Raw genomic sequence first — 18,223 nt, forward strand, 5'->3', positions numbered from 1 at the left:
TATTTTAAAGTACAGCCAAAGCCTATAGAAAACAATTTTTGAAATTAGATTGGTGCCATCTGGTGGACAAATTAAGCATTTTATCATGCAATAGCACATTTTTACCACTATAGAGAATGTACAGCTCTCTGTAGAAAGGCTTGTGAATTCTAGTGATTTTTGCACATATTTGCCTATTTATTTCAGGTTGTGGATTTTAATATATAATCACAGATTCTCAAAGACTATTTTTGTCAAGTTTTTTTTTTTTTTTTGTTTGGTTGATTTAAATGGTAATTTCAAGTGCCAGTTTTACTTTATAATACAGTCAAACCTGAACATTGCACTAGAAAGAGAACAAATGGAAAGCATTTTGTTACCCATTGTTTTAATTCTAACTTAATAAAAAAAATTACATTATTTAAATCATAACATATTTTTATTTACCTTTTATTATAAACATTTCCATTAAAATTATTTTTTGCAATTCAATGAACAGTAACTCTTCAAAATTGCCAACAGCAATTATGAACAAAAAACAAAAATAACAGCAAACGTATAATCATTTTCAAACAGTACATGTAAATGGAAAATAGAAAAATAAAAAAAGTGTCACGCTGGGCCTGGGTCGCTCGAATAGGCCTAGAGGTTACTAGGGAAGAATTCCATCCTTTGACCTTACTCTGTTTGTGCGTGTGTGCGTGCGTGCATGCACACGTGCTTGTGTGTGTGTGTTTGTGTGTGTGTGTGTGTGTTCAAGAGAGAGACATGGTGTGTGACTTTTGCATTTTGGATCCAATGTCTCCCCTTTATTTGATTCATTGATTTTATTTCACATATTCTCACATATCTCTGTTACAGTTTCACCAGTCTCATATTTCCCTATGTGTGTGTGTGTGTGTGTGTGTGTGTGTGTGTGTGTGTGTGAGTGAGTGTGTCTATTTTGCTACCTTGATGGCTTACAGCCTCATGCTTTTATTGCTGTGCACTTTATTTCTTACATTGATGAATAATTTCTTTTATTTCACACATTTCCCAAAATTAGCTTTTGCAATGATACTTTCATTTGTGTGTGTTTTTGTGTGTATAAGTGTGTGTGTGTGTGTGTGTGTGTGAATTTTTTTGTCTGTTTTGCACTCTTGATGTTTTAGAGATTCACCCCTTCACTGTTGTATGCTTTTTTTCTACATCGTGGCTGATTTGTAGATTGTACACACAAAAAAACTCAGTATTTTCATATTTTTGCAAATTTCCCATTCATTTCCTATGGCGGGTCATTTTTGATCCGAAGACCCTGAGTGTGACTATTTTTTTTACGACCACTTAGACTTTTAAAATCCTGTCCCCAATTTTTTGGGGTGTTCATATACCAAGTACCAAAAAAGTCACCAAGTTTCGGACCATTCCGATGAAGCTACGATTTGTAACATTTTTTTAAAAAAAATCTTCGGGTCATAAATGACCGAAGAACCCCAGAGGGTTTAAATAAAGGAGTCTGAGTGCTTAATAAACAGCTTCAAATCTGATGGAAAATAATTTTGTCATCTGCAACTGCATAGTGAACTGTGATAAAGATGTTTAGCCATTTACTTATAAATTCACCATTATGCGAAAATATCCACAACTGGCAGATCAAGTTGCCACTTCTTTTCACTCCAAGTTGTTGAGTAATATATTATTGTTAACTAAAACTATTAAAATAATAAATGTAGCTGAAATAAAAGAAAATCTAGATAATACACATATACATAAAGAAAATATACCTCTCTTCTGCTATACGCTCAAAAGTGTAAACTTTTCTATCACAAAGTGAGAATACATACTTTTAGACAATAGTATATAAGGCAAATTGAGATGCAGAAATTGTAATCTTTCATCAAATTACGTATAAAAACTTTCTCTGCCTCTGAAACAACTTTCCCTTCACTTATCCCTTATTTGTTCATCTCCTCCCCACCAGCCATCTGACTTGCTCACTTTTCACAATCCAATCAGTTTCTAAATAACCAAAGCCTCACTTACTTTCTAACCGAATATCCTGTTTTACATGCAAATACAGATTACGTACATAAAACGTAATCATAAATCGTAAACATTTATGTTGACGTCAAATTGATTTCATTGACTTAAAGTATCATATTCTTGCATTAGATCTTCTTTTCCCCCTCTCTTCCGTTCCTGTTATCCCTTTCCTACCACATGCAGCTAAAGTAATCTGCATCCGACTGGTGGCTAAAATTGAGGTATACACTTACAGATGCACACTGGCCTCATAGACCGCATCTTCCCATGAGCCTAATCTTCTATGCTTTTTTTGGTAAAGCCTGTGTAATGTGATGGCAGCACGATGCATGCATATATATGTCTTTGCAAACATCCCCTCTCTATTTGCACATGACCTTCACACTCCATCTGTTGCCAAGGCTGTAAGGTGCCAGCTCATACGTTCTTCTGAAGAAACCTGTGCCATTGGGCACACCGGGAGAGGAGCTCTTAGCAGGTGCCGGTGCTAATCCTTGAGCGCATACATCCCAAGTCATCTAGAGATGACTGAAAAGAACTTCATAGAACTTTCAGAACTTTCAGAAGATACTTCAAACATCATCGTCAAGAATTTACGGATTACTCTCATTCAAGTACATTAAAGCAGTGTGATCTAGGATACCATTAAACATATTAACATACACAACTTCCAAGGTCGAAGATAGCAACCCAACACAAAACATACTGATACAGGACTAGTCTGTGTATACTGACGTTTTTGCTTGGTTTCATTACGTTTGCAAGCTATACACTAGCACGCGCAAACTTTAAATCCAAATTTGACGAGGTCCACTCAGTCCAGAGTGTTCTTTGAGAATTACCATGAAGATACTGTATACAGTTGTGTGGAGGAATTCAGAGCATGGCTATTAAACTCGTCTCTGACAGTCCATGCAACATAGTCCAAGTCCGGGTCGAGTCTGTATGCAACACAAATACTCTCAGCTATCAGAAAGAGCATCTTACCTTCTTGGAGAAATTCTTAAGCGGCGATTTAATGCAGTTTCCCATAGTAAAGTCCCCTCTGCTAATTTTATGTGTTTGAGAGTCAATGTGGCCGCTTGCGCGCGTTTGCGAGCATCCACATGTCTCCATGCATGGATTAGAGATGGTGAGATGGGGTCTGCAGGCTTATCTTCTAAGAAAGATGGATTTTATGGGAAGGATGTAGATGATCCAGGGGTGGCGATGCAGGGCTTCAGGGTGACAGGAAGGGGATGGAGGGATCAGAAAAAGGAGACATGTGTCTCAGTGTGAAGGGCTGCTCAGAAAAGCCAAGATTGCTTGTTCACTTGCTTGCACTCCCTCTCTCTCTCTCTCCCTTTCACCCTCCCTTTCGTTTTCCCCACTCTCTCTTTTACTCACTTCCCTCCCTCTTTCTCTCTCTCCCTTACTCTCAGCTGCTCAGTTTTAAAGCTGTCCATCCAAACAAGGCAAAAACAGACAAAGAGGCTCGCACGGACGAGCGTATCACCTTCCCCCGAGCAAGATGCTGAAGACACTAATCCAAAAACACACACACTGGCGAGCGTGCGTGTACGAACACAGTCGATTACACACATACGGATGTGGGGCTATGGAGCTAAAAATACACACACTTGGTGTGTAGTCGTGCTGCCCAGCTATGACGGCCAGCGTTCAGATCATACACCGGCCGGCAAAACACAGAAGCCGCATGTGAAAAGGTAAGGTTGGGCCGCACCGGGCACGGATGCACCAAGGCTGCCAAATCACAGCACACCGTTCAAAGGCCATGGCAGGTTATTAGAGGAGGACAGGAAGCCCTTCCCAGAATTCACCTGCTGAGCTGGCACTTGCCCACTGAGCCCAATCGTTTCCTGTTTAAGCCACTCTCTGTTTTTCACATCTCATGATATTTATTAAAAAAAAAAATCTTGAAATGGATAGTTCACTCAAAAATTTATTTATTTTGGCTTTTTTTTCACCTCCATGTCAATCTGTATGACCTTTTTTCTGTGGAACATGGAAGTAGTTTTCAGAAATGTATTTTTTGACCATGCAATAGACGTCAATGGTCACCAAAACTGCCGGGTTTCCAAATATCTTCTTTTATTTTCCACAAAAGAAAGGAAGTCACACAGGTTATAGTATGATGATGACAGAATTGTCTTTTTTTATCCTATCCCTTAAACATCTTGAATGTATTTCCTAGCAGTGATATGAACTAGAACGCAAATGGAGAATTTTGGCCAAAATGCCAAGATTATAAACATCCTATAAGAAAGCTAGCATGCATCTTTTTTTTTTTTGGTCCCAATAGTTTTCCACTGGACTGGATGTTTGATGACATGTGAAGCATCATCCTCTACAAATCTAGACTGATATCTAATATTAGCCAATATATAATTATCGACTTCAAAAATTAAACCAGTCATCGGTTACTGGCCAAAATGTGCATCCCTAATCAAACACTGAGAGAGGATTTCAATAAAAATGATATGGTTTTATGTTGTATGGTATTACATTTTATGTAAATCTTATTTTTATTTTATTTATTTTTTAAAGTCTTCAGTCTCCTTTGTATTTATATATATATATATATATATATATATATATATATATATATATATATATATATATATATATATATAGCCTTATTGTAATTGTGTTTTCAGCAATAAAAAAAATGCTCCTATCCATCATGCATCATTATTTAATGAATCACCAACGCTGGGATCACTACTGCCCCCTTTCTGCAGGCTATAATTGCACAGTATTAACTGTGTTTTGTAAATGAGGTGCAACCTATAGCAAACCTAATGTTTGCACTCAAAATAACTAAAATTTTTATAATATGGACTAATATTTAGATGTATTAAGCAACTGGTTAAGCTGTATGCTGGGTTGTTGTGAATAAGTTGCAAGTGTTTGTTAGTGTCTAGTTAAGGCCTGGATGTCCCTAAATTTTCTTCTCCTTAATGAAGGCAAAACTGAGATTATAGTTTTTGAATCATCAGAAGATACTAGCTCCCTGGATTAAATCCTGACCATTTGTCTTCCTGTGTGAAACCACTAGTGAAGAATTTGGGGGTCTGTTTTGATAGTCCTCTTAAACTGGACAGACAGAAGTCAAAAACCAGTTTTTCCATCTCAGTCTTAGCTAAAGTACAACCATTTCTTTATTTTAAGGACTTTGAAAGGATCATGCATGCTTTTATTTCAACTATGCTCGATTATTGTAATTCGCTTTATATGGCTATTAATCAAGTATCTCTTAATTGACTTCAAATGGTACAAAATGCTGGTGCTAGGCTCCTTACTGGTGTGCTTAAATGAGAGCACTTTACCCCAGTATCAATATCTTTGCACTGGCTCCCAATTCGGTATAGAATTGATTTGAAATCCTTGCTGCTGGTTATATAGCTCTGAATGGGTTAACTCCTGTATATCTTTCTCATTTATTATCTGCTCACAATCCTGAAAGGTCTCTTATGTCTTCCAACCACAGACTATTAAACATTCCTCTGGCTAAACTGAAATCAAGAGGTGACCGAGCCTTTGCTGTTGCTGCTCCGACACTACCAGTTTCTTTTAGATCTACTTCTACACTGAATGAGTTCACAGCCAAACTCAAACCCCATCTTTTATCTCTGGCTTTTAACTGTAGTTCATTGTGCAGTGCTAGCTCTGTTCTGTGCTGTAATTTATGTCGTTCTGAATGTTAATGTTGTTAATATTTGACTGACTGTACAGCACCTTGTTGGTGCAATATAAATAAAGTTGAGTTGAGTTAGTGAACATATCAAGTAAATGCATTAAAAAAAAATTCTCTTTAACCTCCCTGCAGACTGTAATCTGATTCCCATTCATTTTATAGCTCTGCGTGTCAATATTTGTTTCATTTGTTTATAATCTAATTTCTCGAAGGGATTTTTATGAGAAGCCCCAGTTCGATGAGAACTCCTGAGCTATGAAAAAGCAACCTCTGAAGACATCAGTCTTCCTCTGCATCATCAATATCTCTGTAAGCGCAATCTCCCTGATTAATTCTATTGGTTTTTACTCATTTATGGCTGATCTCTCTCTCTCTCTCTATCTTTCTCTCTCTGTCGGTGAGGATGATTCATCTAGCTGAAGCCAGCCTCTTCACCGGAGGCTCATTGTGAACTTCAGAACACATCAGAAATCAGAGCCAGGCGCCGTCCGCTCTCATAACGTCAACTCAGCAAGAGCACACGCACCAACAGCGCAGACACACACTCACATACATGCATACACACTTGCATACATACATACATTCTCAGACCGGCTCACAATAGCGTGCCATAATCGCATAACTGTGCGTGCATGTATGCATAAATCATCCGCACATGGTGATTTAAGTCATCACTCCACTACTGTAGTACTAACAGTTAAATCAAGAGTTCTGATTTAGTGCTGTGGGTTCATCACAACCTGTTAAACTGGTCTTACTGTACATGTACATTTCAGTGTATCATCTGTTTCAGTCATTCACACAAAATATTTGCTTTATTTTTAATTTTTTGCAGAGCTGCTTTGCATGCATTAAACATTGAACGGACAGAATCACAATCATAACTGACATTATAACTGCATTTTATTAGTCACATCTGCAGTGCTATTTCTAGTGCAATTGTAGTATTATTTACACACTTTTATAGTAATTATTAATATTTGGAAATACATTTTATTTGTATATTTTCATGTATATTATTACATTCTATTTTTGTATAATTTTAATTTAATTTATAGTCATTTTTAATAAGCTTTTTACTAATTCTATTAGTTTTTTATTATTACTATTTTAAAAAAATTTTTAGTTAAGCTTTACTTTTTATTTATTTCAGTAGTAATTTTCATGCTTCAACTTCAACTGAAATTTCAGTTAATTGCCAACATTTCTAATTTTTGTTTAGTTTATATTTTCATCTACTATTTGCATTTTATACTTTGTTTTATTCCAGCTTTTTGACAAATGTTTTTAATTGTTTTAATACTAATAATCACATTGCAATGTTATGGAAATATCTGAAATACTATCAACCATGATTTTAACATCTCTAATACGATTATTTATTGGTTGATCGAATGATATTATATTTTACACAAAAAATCTAAAGATACAAAATTATGGTATTAATTTTGCAAGATCAAGATCATGTGCCAACAGTGTGTAACATACTAATGTTTAGCTCGTTTATTGTTGCGTATACATGCTGTTTTAGATACAATTTTTACTACAGATTCTTTTAACCATATTTTTAAAAAGGCAGTACAGTACTGTGCTCTTCCTGTGATGAATGACTTGTTTCTTCAGCTAAATGTGTCTGTTCAGTGAATAACTGTTAAATGCACTTTGTTGAATGACATGTCCTCTCTCTTCTTTCAGATCAGCAGATCAGAAAGAGAAACAAACCCCACGACCTTGAAGTTGCTGGCGTCACGCTTCTGCATTTAAGCTCCAGGAACTCGAGCGTTTGAGCCACGCACGCACAAAACGGATCATTCTGACAGCAATATTAATAAGTACTTCTACGTTTTAACGAAGATGTGAGGTCATGGATAATCCTGTTGGACACGCTGACAGGCAGCCAGAGAGACAGGAAAACGAGAAGAGAGGTTCACGTTCATTTCAAGTGCACTGACGGCATTCAAGCTTCCTGCTTCGTCTTACAAAATCACGCACACGCTTGGCCAGGATCAAAGATCAAAGAAACATCTCTGACCTTGGGAACATTTACAAGAAAAGATAAGCTTAAAAAATATCGAATAAAAGCTATTATTACAGTATCTGAAGAAAATGTGTGCACTGATCTGTTGGGAAGTATTGAATGGGTTATTCACTTTAATACACATTTCATGTCGGTTTCTCAATGGGGAGCAGGATTTACACCCAGAATTAGACATTTCTCTTGAAATATTCATTCACGTTCTTCTAAGAGCATCAAAAATGTAACAGCTCTTCAGAAGTGTTGTTCTTTTCCCCATCCGAGCACTTCATTAGCTGTGGTTTCACTCCGTCTTCCTCTGCGCTCTCACCTGTAGCACCCAAGAGTCAAGCGCTCGCCTCGGGGGCCGCTTTGTTTTGTTCTTATCAAGACTTGTGCTAAACACATAGAAGCTCTTAGTAAATTTTTTATGAATACTTGTTCAGAAGCACCCAGATACACGTTCCGATGCCGTATGAAAGTAAAATCGCAAATGGAATCTCTTTAATATTGCAAGAACTTCATACAAATGGAGAGCGAATGGAGCCTTTTGTTTAAGTGAACATTCTGTCACCATATGCTCTTTCCAAACTCATAGAAGACTTAGCTCATTTAGCTAAATGTCTTTGCTCTTTTCCATGCAATACCAGTGAACAGGGTCAAAAATTAAAAAGGTATGACTAAAACACTATAAAATCACTTCTGTGCTATTCATTGTCAATTAATCATTGCTGCAATTTTGCTATTCACATCATTTTTGCATATGCTGTATACTCAGACTATATGTCTACAATTGCATAATTTGTGTCTATTTTGGAGTGAATCTTGCAATATGTGTCAAGAACATAACATAAATATAAATAAATGTTGCAAGAAATTCAAACTGTACTTTTAGGAACAATACAATTTGTCTTGCATTGCATTTTTTATTGATTTTATATTTTTAATTAATTTCATGTTTTCTTTTTGAATTTTTGTAAGTTCAAATCATCTGAACTGCTATCCACATAATATTTCATATGCTCAATGTTCATACTGTTTTCTAACAGCTGCGTAACTGTTGTCTATTTTTTTGGGGTTGAATCTCACAAAACTTGTCAAGAGCATCAAAAAAAATTATAATAAAAATAAAATGTTAAGCTAAATGTTTATACCTCAGAATTAGGATTTGTAAAAAAACTTTTTCTTTTTTTTATTATCATTATATATATATATATATATATATATATATATATATATATATATATATATATATATATATATAAAAAATAACATTTTCTATTATATTTATATATAAAAAAAATTCTTCCTATTTTTGGCATGAAATGTGACCTACATATTTTGAGAATAAACTTTTTTATTTCTCCTGAGGAATGAAACACAAGTGAGAACTCGATAAAGTCTCTTCAGCAATGAAAGATCAAGCTCAAAGCAATAACATGTTCCTCTGGGATGTGCCGAGGATGGAATTTCAAGGTCTATTCTCTCTCTCTCTCTCTCTCTCTCTCACGCAGACTGAGAAAGGCTTAGAAATTCTGCATTTCTTTCCCTGCAATCCATGGGCGAATAAAAAAACACACTCACATTGGCTTCTATAAATAGCACAGGACTTCAAAATTGTATGGAAGACAGAAATGACGTGGAATTTACAACACAGCCTGTATTCACATATCCTCTTTTTGCTCATCTATTTATGCCCGGTTCTTTCAAATGTCCCACTGTTTACCATCCGCCCTTCCTCTTGTTCTCTATCTCTCCCCTCCTCAGACCCCTTGCAAGGTCAGTGTGACCCAAGTGGGCTGGAGAGGGAGGGCGGGAGCGACTGAATGCTCCGGAAAAAGCCTAAAGAATGAGCACAAATGGAGACAAGTGAGTGAGAGGCAGAGCTAAAGTGGTTATGCATAACCTGATTCTGAACACTGAGCCATGTATATTTTTTACATAATACATGAAGGTCTCTCACACTTCCCCTTTTCCTTCCCCTTTGCACCTCCATCTCCTGCATCTGTCCATCACAGTTTGGCACCATCATGGAGAAAGGATGCGAGCGACTTGACAAAGAGTGACAGAATGTAATTTTGTCAGAAGAAGTAGCTGTGTGTCTCTGCCTGAGACGGGCAGCCCCTGCTGGCAGAGCAAAGGCATTGATCTGAAATCTCTCCGTGAAAACAATGATGCACAAAATTGTGCTTTTGATGCACGCAGCACATCTCCAAAAGCGGGTTAGTGGCATAATTCGTTGTTAGTGAACGTAAGTCAGGTCAAGGCATGCCAGCATTAGGATTCTAATCTCTTCTGCCTCAAGAGAAAGAGAGAGAGAGTAAGAAGAAGATTGTGAGCAAAGCACAAGACTTCTGCGACACGCAGCGGCTGAAAAGGATCCAACAAGGAAACTGACAAGATGGAGATAATGTGGAATGATATGCTTGTGGTTTAAAACATCTGCTCTAAAAAAATATGATGCTAATTCAGTAAGCTGCTTAAAGGAATTCAGTTTTGCATGCATCCAAATAATCCGTTTGGATTGATGGCTCAATTGGACTAACAAGTCGTCATGTAAACACTTCAATCTTAAGAAGTTTGATTGATTTGGAAAGAGTGGTGTAGACCTGAAATAATCTGATCGACAGGAAGGAATCAAGCATTTTCGAAGTTGGATTCAAAAATACCTTGGGCATATTTGCAATGTTGTGATATGTTTGTGTTTTATGTCATATATATCATATATTTATTTATGTCTCATGTCCTATGAGCTGGTCAGTGGACTGAATGTTTACTACTACTATTACTACTACTAAAAAAACTCATATGACGTAAAAGTCAGCTTTTTTTTAGGCATGTCATAACAAAGTAAAAATGGCAATAATATTCATGGTAGCTCTATGTGACATTATGGATTTCTCTGTCTTGAATGCAGCAACTGTTTGGAATAGATGTATATTAATATGTGAATCAGATGTAATGTTTGGGGTTTATATAAACGGACGTTTTCTAATCTGAAATTAGAAGTAGAACAGTGGTTCCTTTGGCTTAGTGGTAGAGCACTGCGTTAGGAGCATAAAAGGTTGTGGGTTTGATTCCCAGGGAACACACATACTGGTAAAAAAAAAAATATATAGACTGAATACACTGCACGTCACTTTGGATAAAATAATCTGCTAAATGCATAAATGGGATTGGGTCCAATTTATGAAATTAGTGCATGTGAATATACTCTTTGAAAATCTTTTTTAACTCTTTTCAAATACAAAAGTTAATATTGTAAGTTATAGAGACTGTATAAGTAATAAATAATTACTGTATAAGAAATTCTTAAGTAATATTACTGTATAAGTAATAAATAGTACGTCTTGGTACAATAATATAAAAGCTTTTTGTGTGCATTTTTGTTTGTATGTCAGATCAATCAGAAAATATTCACCACGTTTTTCTCCACAGTGCATTGACATTTCTATAATTTTTTGATCCCAGCATCCCAGTGTAATTGTGTAAATGTTTCTGATTGGCTGCTTATGTTGCAAAACATTATGAATTGGTGCTAGATGTTCTTAGCCTCTAGCAGAAGTGATGTACCTTTAATGGGGTGGTTTTGCAAAACATGTCTACAGGTTTCAAACTTGTTCTTTGTTTATTCCATAATAAAAGTTCCTATTTTAGGATTTTTATTTTTTTTACTGAAAATGCTAAATTAAGCTTATTTGAGTTTAATTAAGAATGTACACTTTAAGAAATAAAACTTCCTTCCAGGTTGATGAAAGAGATTAAAAGATTTTAATTTAGAGTCATATCTATCTAAAGAAACTTTTCATGCTGAACTGATTGACTGCATTTCTTTAGCCCTAATTTCTTCAGTCATTCCCCATTTCAGCATCTAAAGTATTCTTTAAAAAGATATGCACCTAAATGAAACCTTAAACCTTCTTTAATATATATATATATATATATATATATATATATATATATATATATATATATATATATATATATATATATATATACTGAATAACACACTGCTTGTGTATTTAAAGCACTGATTGATTATACAATTAAAATCAGTCAAACACATCATCAAACACTGATGATAATTTTCAAACAGATGTATATGTTCTGACATGTCCATTAGATCAGTCTCAACAGGGTCTTCAGTTTCACGGTTTCAAACCCCACGTGTCAGGTAGCTAATGGATTTGAATTTTTCACTCCAGCACAAAAGACAGCTTTCCCCTCTCCTCTATAATCAGGTCTTGAGCTGCTATATTTAGCGCCTGCTGGCGGAGAATGATTTCTGTAGGGATTGTATGCAGGCCTTGATGTTACATAAGGAAATATGAAACACTGCATTTGAGGAATATCAATCCACTATGAGGAAAAAATAGACACGGCGGTGCTATAAATACAGCAGCGTTTCCATTCGCATTAAGATGCAGGGCTTTTCTGGATGCAAGCCGAACTTATGCGTGTGCGCACATGTTGTACGATATCGCAATCGTGTGTCACGTCAGTCACGGCTGAATGTTCCTTCAAGAAATGTGCATGCTTTTAACTTTTGCACAGGTCTTACATTGAGGAGTTGTGACAAAATGACTGCATAACATTTACAAGCCAAAGATTAATGATGCCTGGGAGGCGCTTGAAACCCAGCAAAAGTGTCAAAACTGGGACCGACTGGTTCCTGGCAAAACAGAATCTTCAGTTTCTGACTGTACAAAAAGACTTAGATATAGTGCCAGAATAGACATCTAGTGACGTTATTAGGTCTAGGTCTCAAAAAAGGCTTTGTGGTAACAATGTGATTTCTGTTACATTTATAATGATGCTGATTATAATGATGCACTGCTGAATGGGCTTTAGAAATAATGCAGTTAAACACTCTCTCAGCTCTTTATAAATGCTTTTTCAGATAAGTGCACTTCTCTTCACATATTAAACGAATTCATTTTAATTTAATTAATGGTTTGATTTTTTCCAGCTCAGGCACAGAGTGATAAAGAGATTCTGTGTGCTTATGTGTTTGGCTTGGGCTATAATTATTTTCAAAATGTGCTCACAGATATAGTGAAATGTCGAAAATCGACATTTGAAGTGATGCTATTTGTGCTATTGGATATTTGTCTTGCAATTTCAATGCTAATAAATGGGTCAAGTCATGTTTTGCTTTAAATAATGGCAACAGGTTTGAGGGTTGGGTTTAAGGCATTGGTTTAGTAAATCTCAGAATCATTGCATCTCTACTTATTCTGTATATGTGACCCTGGACCACAAAACCATTAATAAGGGTCATTTTTTTTAAAGATTAGATTTATACAGCTGTATTATCTTGCAGATAAATCAATAATTTTGATCCACATAATGTTTTGTTGACTACTGCTACAAATATACCCCTGCGACTTATGACCATATGACTTATGACTTATGGTCCAGGGGCACATGAGTGTTTACTGTTAACTGTACTTCAGAGGAAAAAATGTCTCCAGATGTCAGCTAAATCTGACAAAAACCAGAATGTCCTTGAAGCTAAAAATTATTTAAATAATTTATCATTTAAAGTACAAACTATGCTCCAGCCAGAAACATCAATAAATACAGCTGCATGCAGCAATTATCGGGGCCAACCCTATTTGGTCATGTTTGCCCAATTTGAACGTTGGACTTTATTTGGATACTTTTAAACATCACACAGTTCCCATGGTAAAACACTTGCTACACATTGAATTACAATAGAATTTTCAAAGCTATAACCTTTTGATTTACACAAATGCTGAAGCTCCATAATTCAAGTGACACTCAACTCAGAATTAAGATTTTGTATATAAATATGTAGTATTTAATAAGCTTAGATGAGATCATACTTTGAAAAGTACATCTGGAAAAGAAACAACTTCAGCATCATTTCTTGCCACAGTAAATATGGTTTAGAATGTGTGAATGAGCTCCCCAATAAAGATTTTTAGCATTTTAACCAGAGTAACATGCAAAGTCAAGTTAATGGTAACACAGCTTATGGTGGATAGTTAAAGAGTCAAATTAAACAGCTTGGTAAGTTATTAGCATGAGACAGGCATGGTCAACTTCTGAGAGGTATTTCTTGGGAATAGTAAAAAATATCATAATTCTGTCCAGCCATTTCTTTGCGGCTGATCATATGATCAGATTTTAGATAAAATTGGACAAAATTTGTAGGAGAAGTAGCAAAAAAACTGTTTTTCATTTACTTCAATATGGCTGACAGGCACGTTAATGGAAAATGACAAATGAGACCTCATCAGAATTGGCATAACCCAGAAAATGAAATATTATTAAAGCAACACTCCACTCATTTTCCAACTCCCCTAGAGTTAAACTGTTGAGTTTTACTGATCTCTGGGTCTAGCAGTAGCACTTTTAGCTTAGCTTAGCATAGATTATTGAATCCGATTAGACCGTTAGCATTTCGATCAAAAATGACCAAAGAGTTTCTATATTTTTCCTATTCAAAACTTGACTCTTCTGTAGTTACATCATGTACAAAGACCAACGGACCAACGTCACGATTTTCTAGACTGATATGGCTGGGAACTATACTCTCATTCCAGCGTAATAATCAAGGAACTTTTCTGCCGTACCATGGGTGCAGCAGGCTCGGTGATATTATGCAGCACCTGAAAATATCTTGTTTCTTGTTTATTACACTGGAAATTGCTTCAAATTTATTATTTCTCTGGATTTTAATTTAAAAAAAATCATACATATTGTGCCTTTAAAGGAGTAGTAGTGAAAAAATGTTGGCAGCTACTGCAGGTGGAGTCTTAATGTAAGCTATTGAATGTGATCAGCATGAGGAGAGTAATCAGGTATACAAAGTAAAACAAATTCTAGAATTAGGGGTTCAGGAGTTACTATCATTTTAATGTTGATTTTTTGAATTAGTGGTGGTGCTATAGAGTTTGTCAGATCACTGTTCATGGCCATCACTAAATGTGCCCATTTTCAAAGTTTTCCTAGGATCCGTTCATAAGGCTGCCATAGACTCCCATCACGGGAAAAAATAATAAAGAAAACATACAGACACAATAAAAATACAAATACAAAAAAAAAAATGCAAACTACAACTTTTCTTTAAATTATTGTAATTAATTACTTTAATTATTATTTTAATACTATTTATTACTTCATACAAAGGCCCTAAAGGGGCGATAAGATGGAGAAAATTTCAATGCTTTTGAATTCTCTTACAAAACTATAGCATTCCTTTGAGAAACTCTGCGTTCACTTGCAATATATTTGCGGTCTCTCACAAAATTATTGCATTTGCAATAGCAGTGAGACATATGTTATTTCCAACACAAAACCTTTTGTGAGTAAATGCAAAGACTTTGGGGAGAAGCAATTTTTTTTTCTTTTTTTTTAGGAGAGAATGCAAATGTTTTTGGGGAAGCATACATTTTGCGAGACCACATAGATGATTTGTGAGCAAATGCAAAGTTTCTTCAGAGAACATAATATTTTTGCAAGCGAACACAATAGCATTGAAATACTATTTAATCTCTATTCTTTTTATCTCATTTTTTTTTTCCTATCTCTTTTTTTTACCATCACTATGTCCCATTAGTGGTTCTGTATTAAATACAGATTACAAAGACAAACAAGTTGCTGTATTAATTTGGTTATTTGCATTTGTAAAAATGCTAAAGGTATTCTTATAGGTATGGGTTAAGGTTGGGTTAGATTTAGTTTGTTGTAAATATAATTAACTTTATATAAAAATAATTTAAGTCTATGGTGTGTCCTCATTATAGATAAATGTGTGCCTTTCTGTGTCTTTGACCTGTTGAAGCTTTAACCTGAATTTGGAGTTGTTATTTCTGTGGCACATTAGTAGGATGGTTAGTTAGTGTCCTTCAGAGAAAGAAAGCAGCAAGTGCAAAGTGGCATCAAAATACAGTGAAGAAGAGAATGATGGTGCATGACCATGTTATAGGTGATAAAGGTGTAACACACTATGTTGAAATATGGCCCAATGGACTGCTTTTTCATTATGTTGCACTGTATGAGAGTTTTTTTTTTTTTGCAGCTCCTCTTATTTAACTATATGATATACATAGAGTTATCCATCATTCATTTATCATTGCTGTGACATCAGATGTGACAGGGTCAGACTCAGCAGGCTTGGTTGGTTTTGTCTGTGAACTCTGGCCTCAACCTGGCACATCTTTGAGACTTTTGTTTCACTTTAGTTTTCAAATCCTCATGCATAATTCAGTTTTATCATCATTATCTGATCATAGAGAGATCATATCCCCGAAGACACATGCTCTCCAATTACACATCATTCAAAATGTTTACTATAAGGCACTGTGATGCATACTTAAGTGTCATAACCATCATTTAGGACAGCATTAAAGTGAGAACATTCACTAATCATTAGTCTTTTAGTGGAAACTTATATCTGAAGTGACTCAAAACTTATGATTTTTTGATTGCCTTTGTAGAACCCTAACTGTCTAAGACAAATCCAACTTCTAAAGCTGGAAAGGCAGAAGACTTTTACGCACTTTTAAATTGGTCTCTGGATTTTTTTTTTATTCTCCACTGACCACCTGTTCAGTTTCATTTATTTATTTTTTTGTTTTATTATCAAGAATAATATATTTTGTGGCCAGTGTTAACTTAATATAAACATGTTTGGAATAATATCTACACTCTCTTACTAAGAGTATAATCATTCTGTCTGATCAATTCCTCATAAAGAAATTATTGAGTGAATCCAATGGTTCAGTTACTGTCTTCCCAGCATGCATTGAGGCATAAATAATATTTATGGTGTGACAATTTGCCAATTTGTTGTTGTCATGTTTAGAAAATTATTGTGATGTTGATTCACAGTTGATTAGCTGATTGTTACCCTACTGCAGTGAAAACAAAATAGCTAAAACTATTTTTAAGTTATCCATCAGCAAAAACGATTTTTAATTAACCATATATATATATATATATATATATATGTATTTTTATAAATCTAATTGTTTTAATAATATTTTCGTTTTTTATACTTTTATAAAATATTATGTTATAGTTTAATATTTTTGTTATTTAATTTTTACATTTTTATAATAATAATACTTTGTCACACTATTTATCTTGAACTATTACAAAGGCTATTAAGGTGATTAAAATGATGAAAATCTGAAGCGATATTGTATTGTCTTGTCTTGTCTTGGTCAAAACTTGACCATGTCTTGGTCCATGGGCCAAACTTTATATATGTACTTATGTACCACTTTAGATATAGAACAATTAAAAAAATTTAATTATTCAGTAATTAGTAATGAATCTCGCTCAATCAAGTACTGATTGTGATCTGTTGCCATTGAGTAGATATATGCGTCATTAGTGTACTTCAAAAAATGTACAACAAGTCACTTTAGATACAAGAACCAGCTAAACGACTTAGTAGCATAGCACAGTAGTCACCCTACCTGTCCAAAGACTGATTTGACTATGGGATGGAGGTCTGCATCCTGCGCGCCGCTGTACGCGCTCGCGCTCCCGGGGGCGCGGGTGCTACTGGGCTGAAGCGCTGGAGGTGGATTGGAGGTGAGGCTTTGACGCTTGTCCTTCGTTTCAAAGAACAGCGCGGCTTCCTCCGAGCGCTTGGAGAGGGATGAAGTCGGCGAAGGCGTTCGGTTGGAGTGAGGATTCCCGTGGAGTTGGACCGGAGGGTCAGTGGTGTGGTGGTGCCGTGACGGTTTGCGGTGTTCCGGTCCATCCTCTTGATAATATCCATCCTGACCGCCGGGATTCTGGACCTTCTCCGCTTTTCGTCCGTGTTTCGGTTGGCACAGGGGTCTCCTGGCTGTGGCATCGCACTCTTCGGTCCAGCACGAGTCTCCGCCGCCGCCTCCCGTGTGCCGGTGACCGTTGCGGTGGCTCGCGGGGTCCCCGCGGACTCTCCGGTTGGTTCTGATCAGGGATGTGGTGGATTCGCTTTTTGGAAACGAGGAGCTCATTTTGACCCCCCAAAAGACTCGTGAAGTTTTGAGAGTCGAGTCAGGTATCTTTAAAAAATATCGTAATATTTAAACGTGTCGTTGGGCAGGTGGGAATCTCTCCGGTGGACGCCGAGTGAAGGACTTTATAGAGCGCGAGAGCATCGCACAGGTCGCTCGCGCGGAGTTTGTTCGGTCCCTCGTGACCCCACTGAGCGCGCGCTGCCACCAAAATTCAGCATTAACAAGTGAATCTCTCTCTCTCTTGTTCATCTCTCTCTCCCTCCTCTCTCAGGATGAAATTTACGTCAAACTGCCTCGAGAAACCACTGAAGAATAAAATGATGTCAAAATATTAATAACGGTGTAACGTGCACAGGTGAACGCAATACAGTGACGGGAAAAAGACATTGACAACAAATGATTAGAATGTTCTATCAGTATCCAACCTTTACAGGTAGTTCCATAGTTTAAAGCGTTGGCTACAGGTTTTTTTTTTTTTAACATTTGCTAAATTAAAACAAAAAACGACCTCGTGACAACATG

General features: G+C 36.0%; 1 protein-coding gene across 3 annotated transcripts in view; it reads right to left on the reverse strand.

Annotated features, from left to right (window-relative positions):
• LOC127966897 (calcium-binding protein 1) overlaps nt 1-17,954 on the reverse strand; it is a 28,791-nt gene extending 10,837 nt beyond the window's left edge. The window contains exon 1 of one of the 3 annotated variants that reach the window (XM_052568239.1): nt 17,168-17,954. In XM_052568239.1, the coding sequence (XP_052424199.1) occupies nt 17,168-17,698 (531 nt within the window). In that variant the 5' untranslated portion in view covers nt 17,699-17,954. Of the gene's footprint in view, nt 1-2,988; nt 4,006-17,167 lie in introns of those variants that run through there. The other 2 variants (XM_052568240.1, XM_052568242.1) reach the window with 2 other exon arrangements.
• Between the last annotated feature and the right edge of the window lie 269 nt (nt 17,955-18,223).

Source organism: Carassius gibelio, chromosome B10 (assembly GCF_023724105.1).
Source record: "Carassius gibelio isolate Cgi1373 ecotype wild population from Czech Republic chromosome B10, carGib1.2-hapl.c, whole genome shotgun sequence".
NCBI classification, from domain to species: Eukaryota; Metazoa; Chordata; class Actinopteri; order Cypriniformes; family Cyprinidae; genus Carassius; species Carassius gibelio.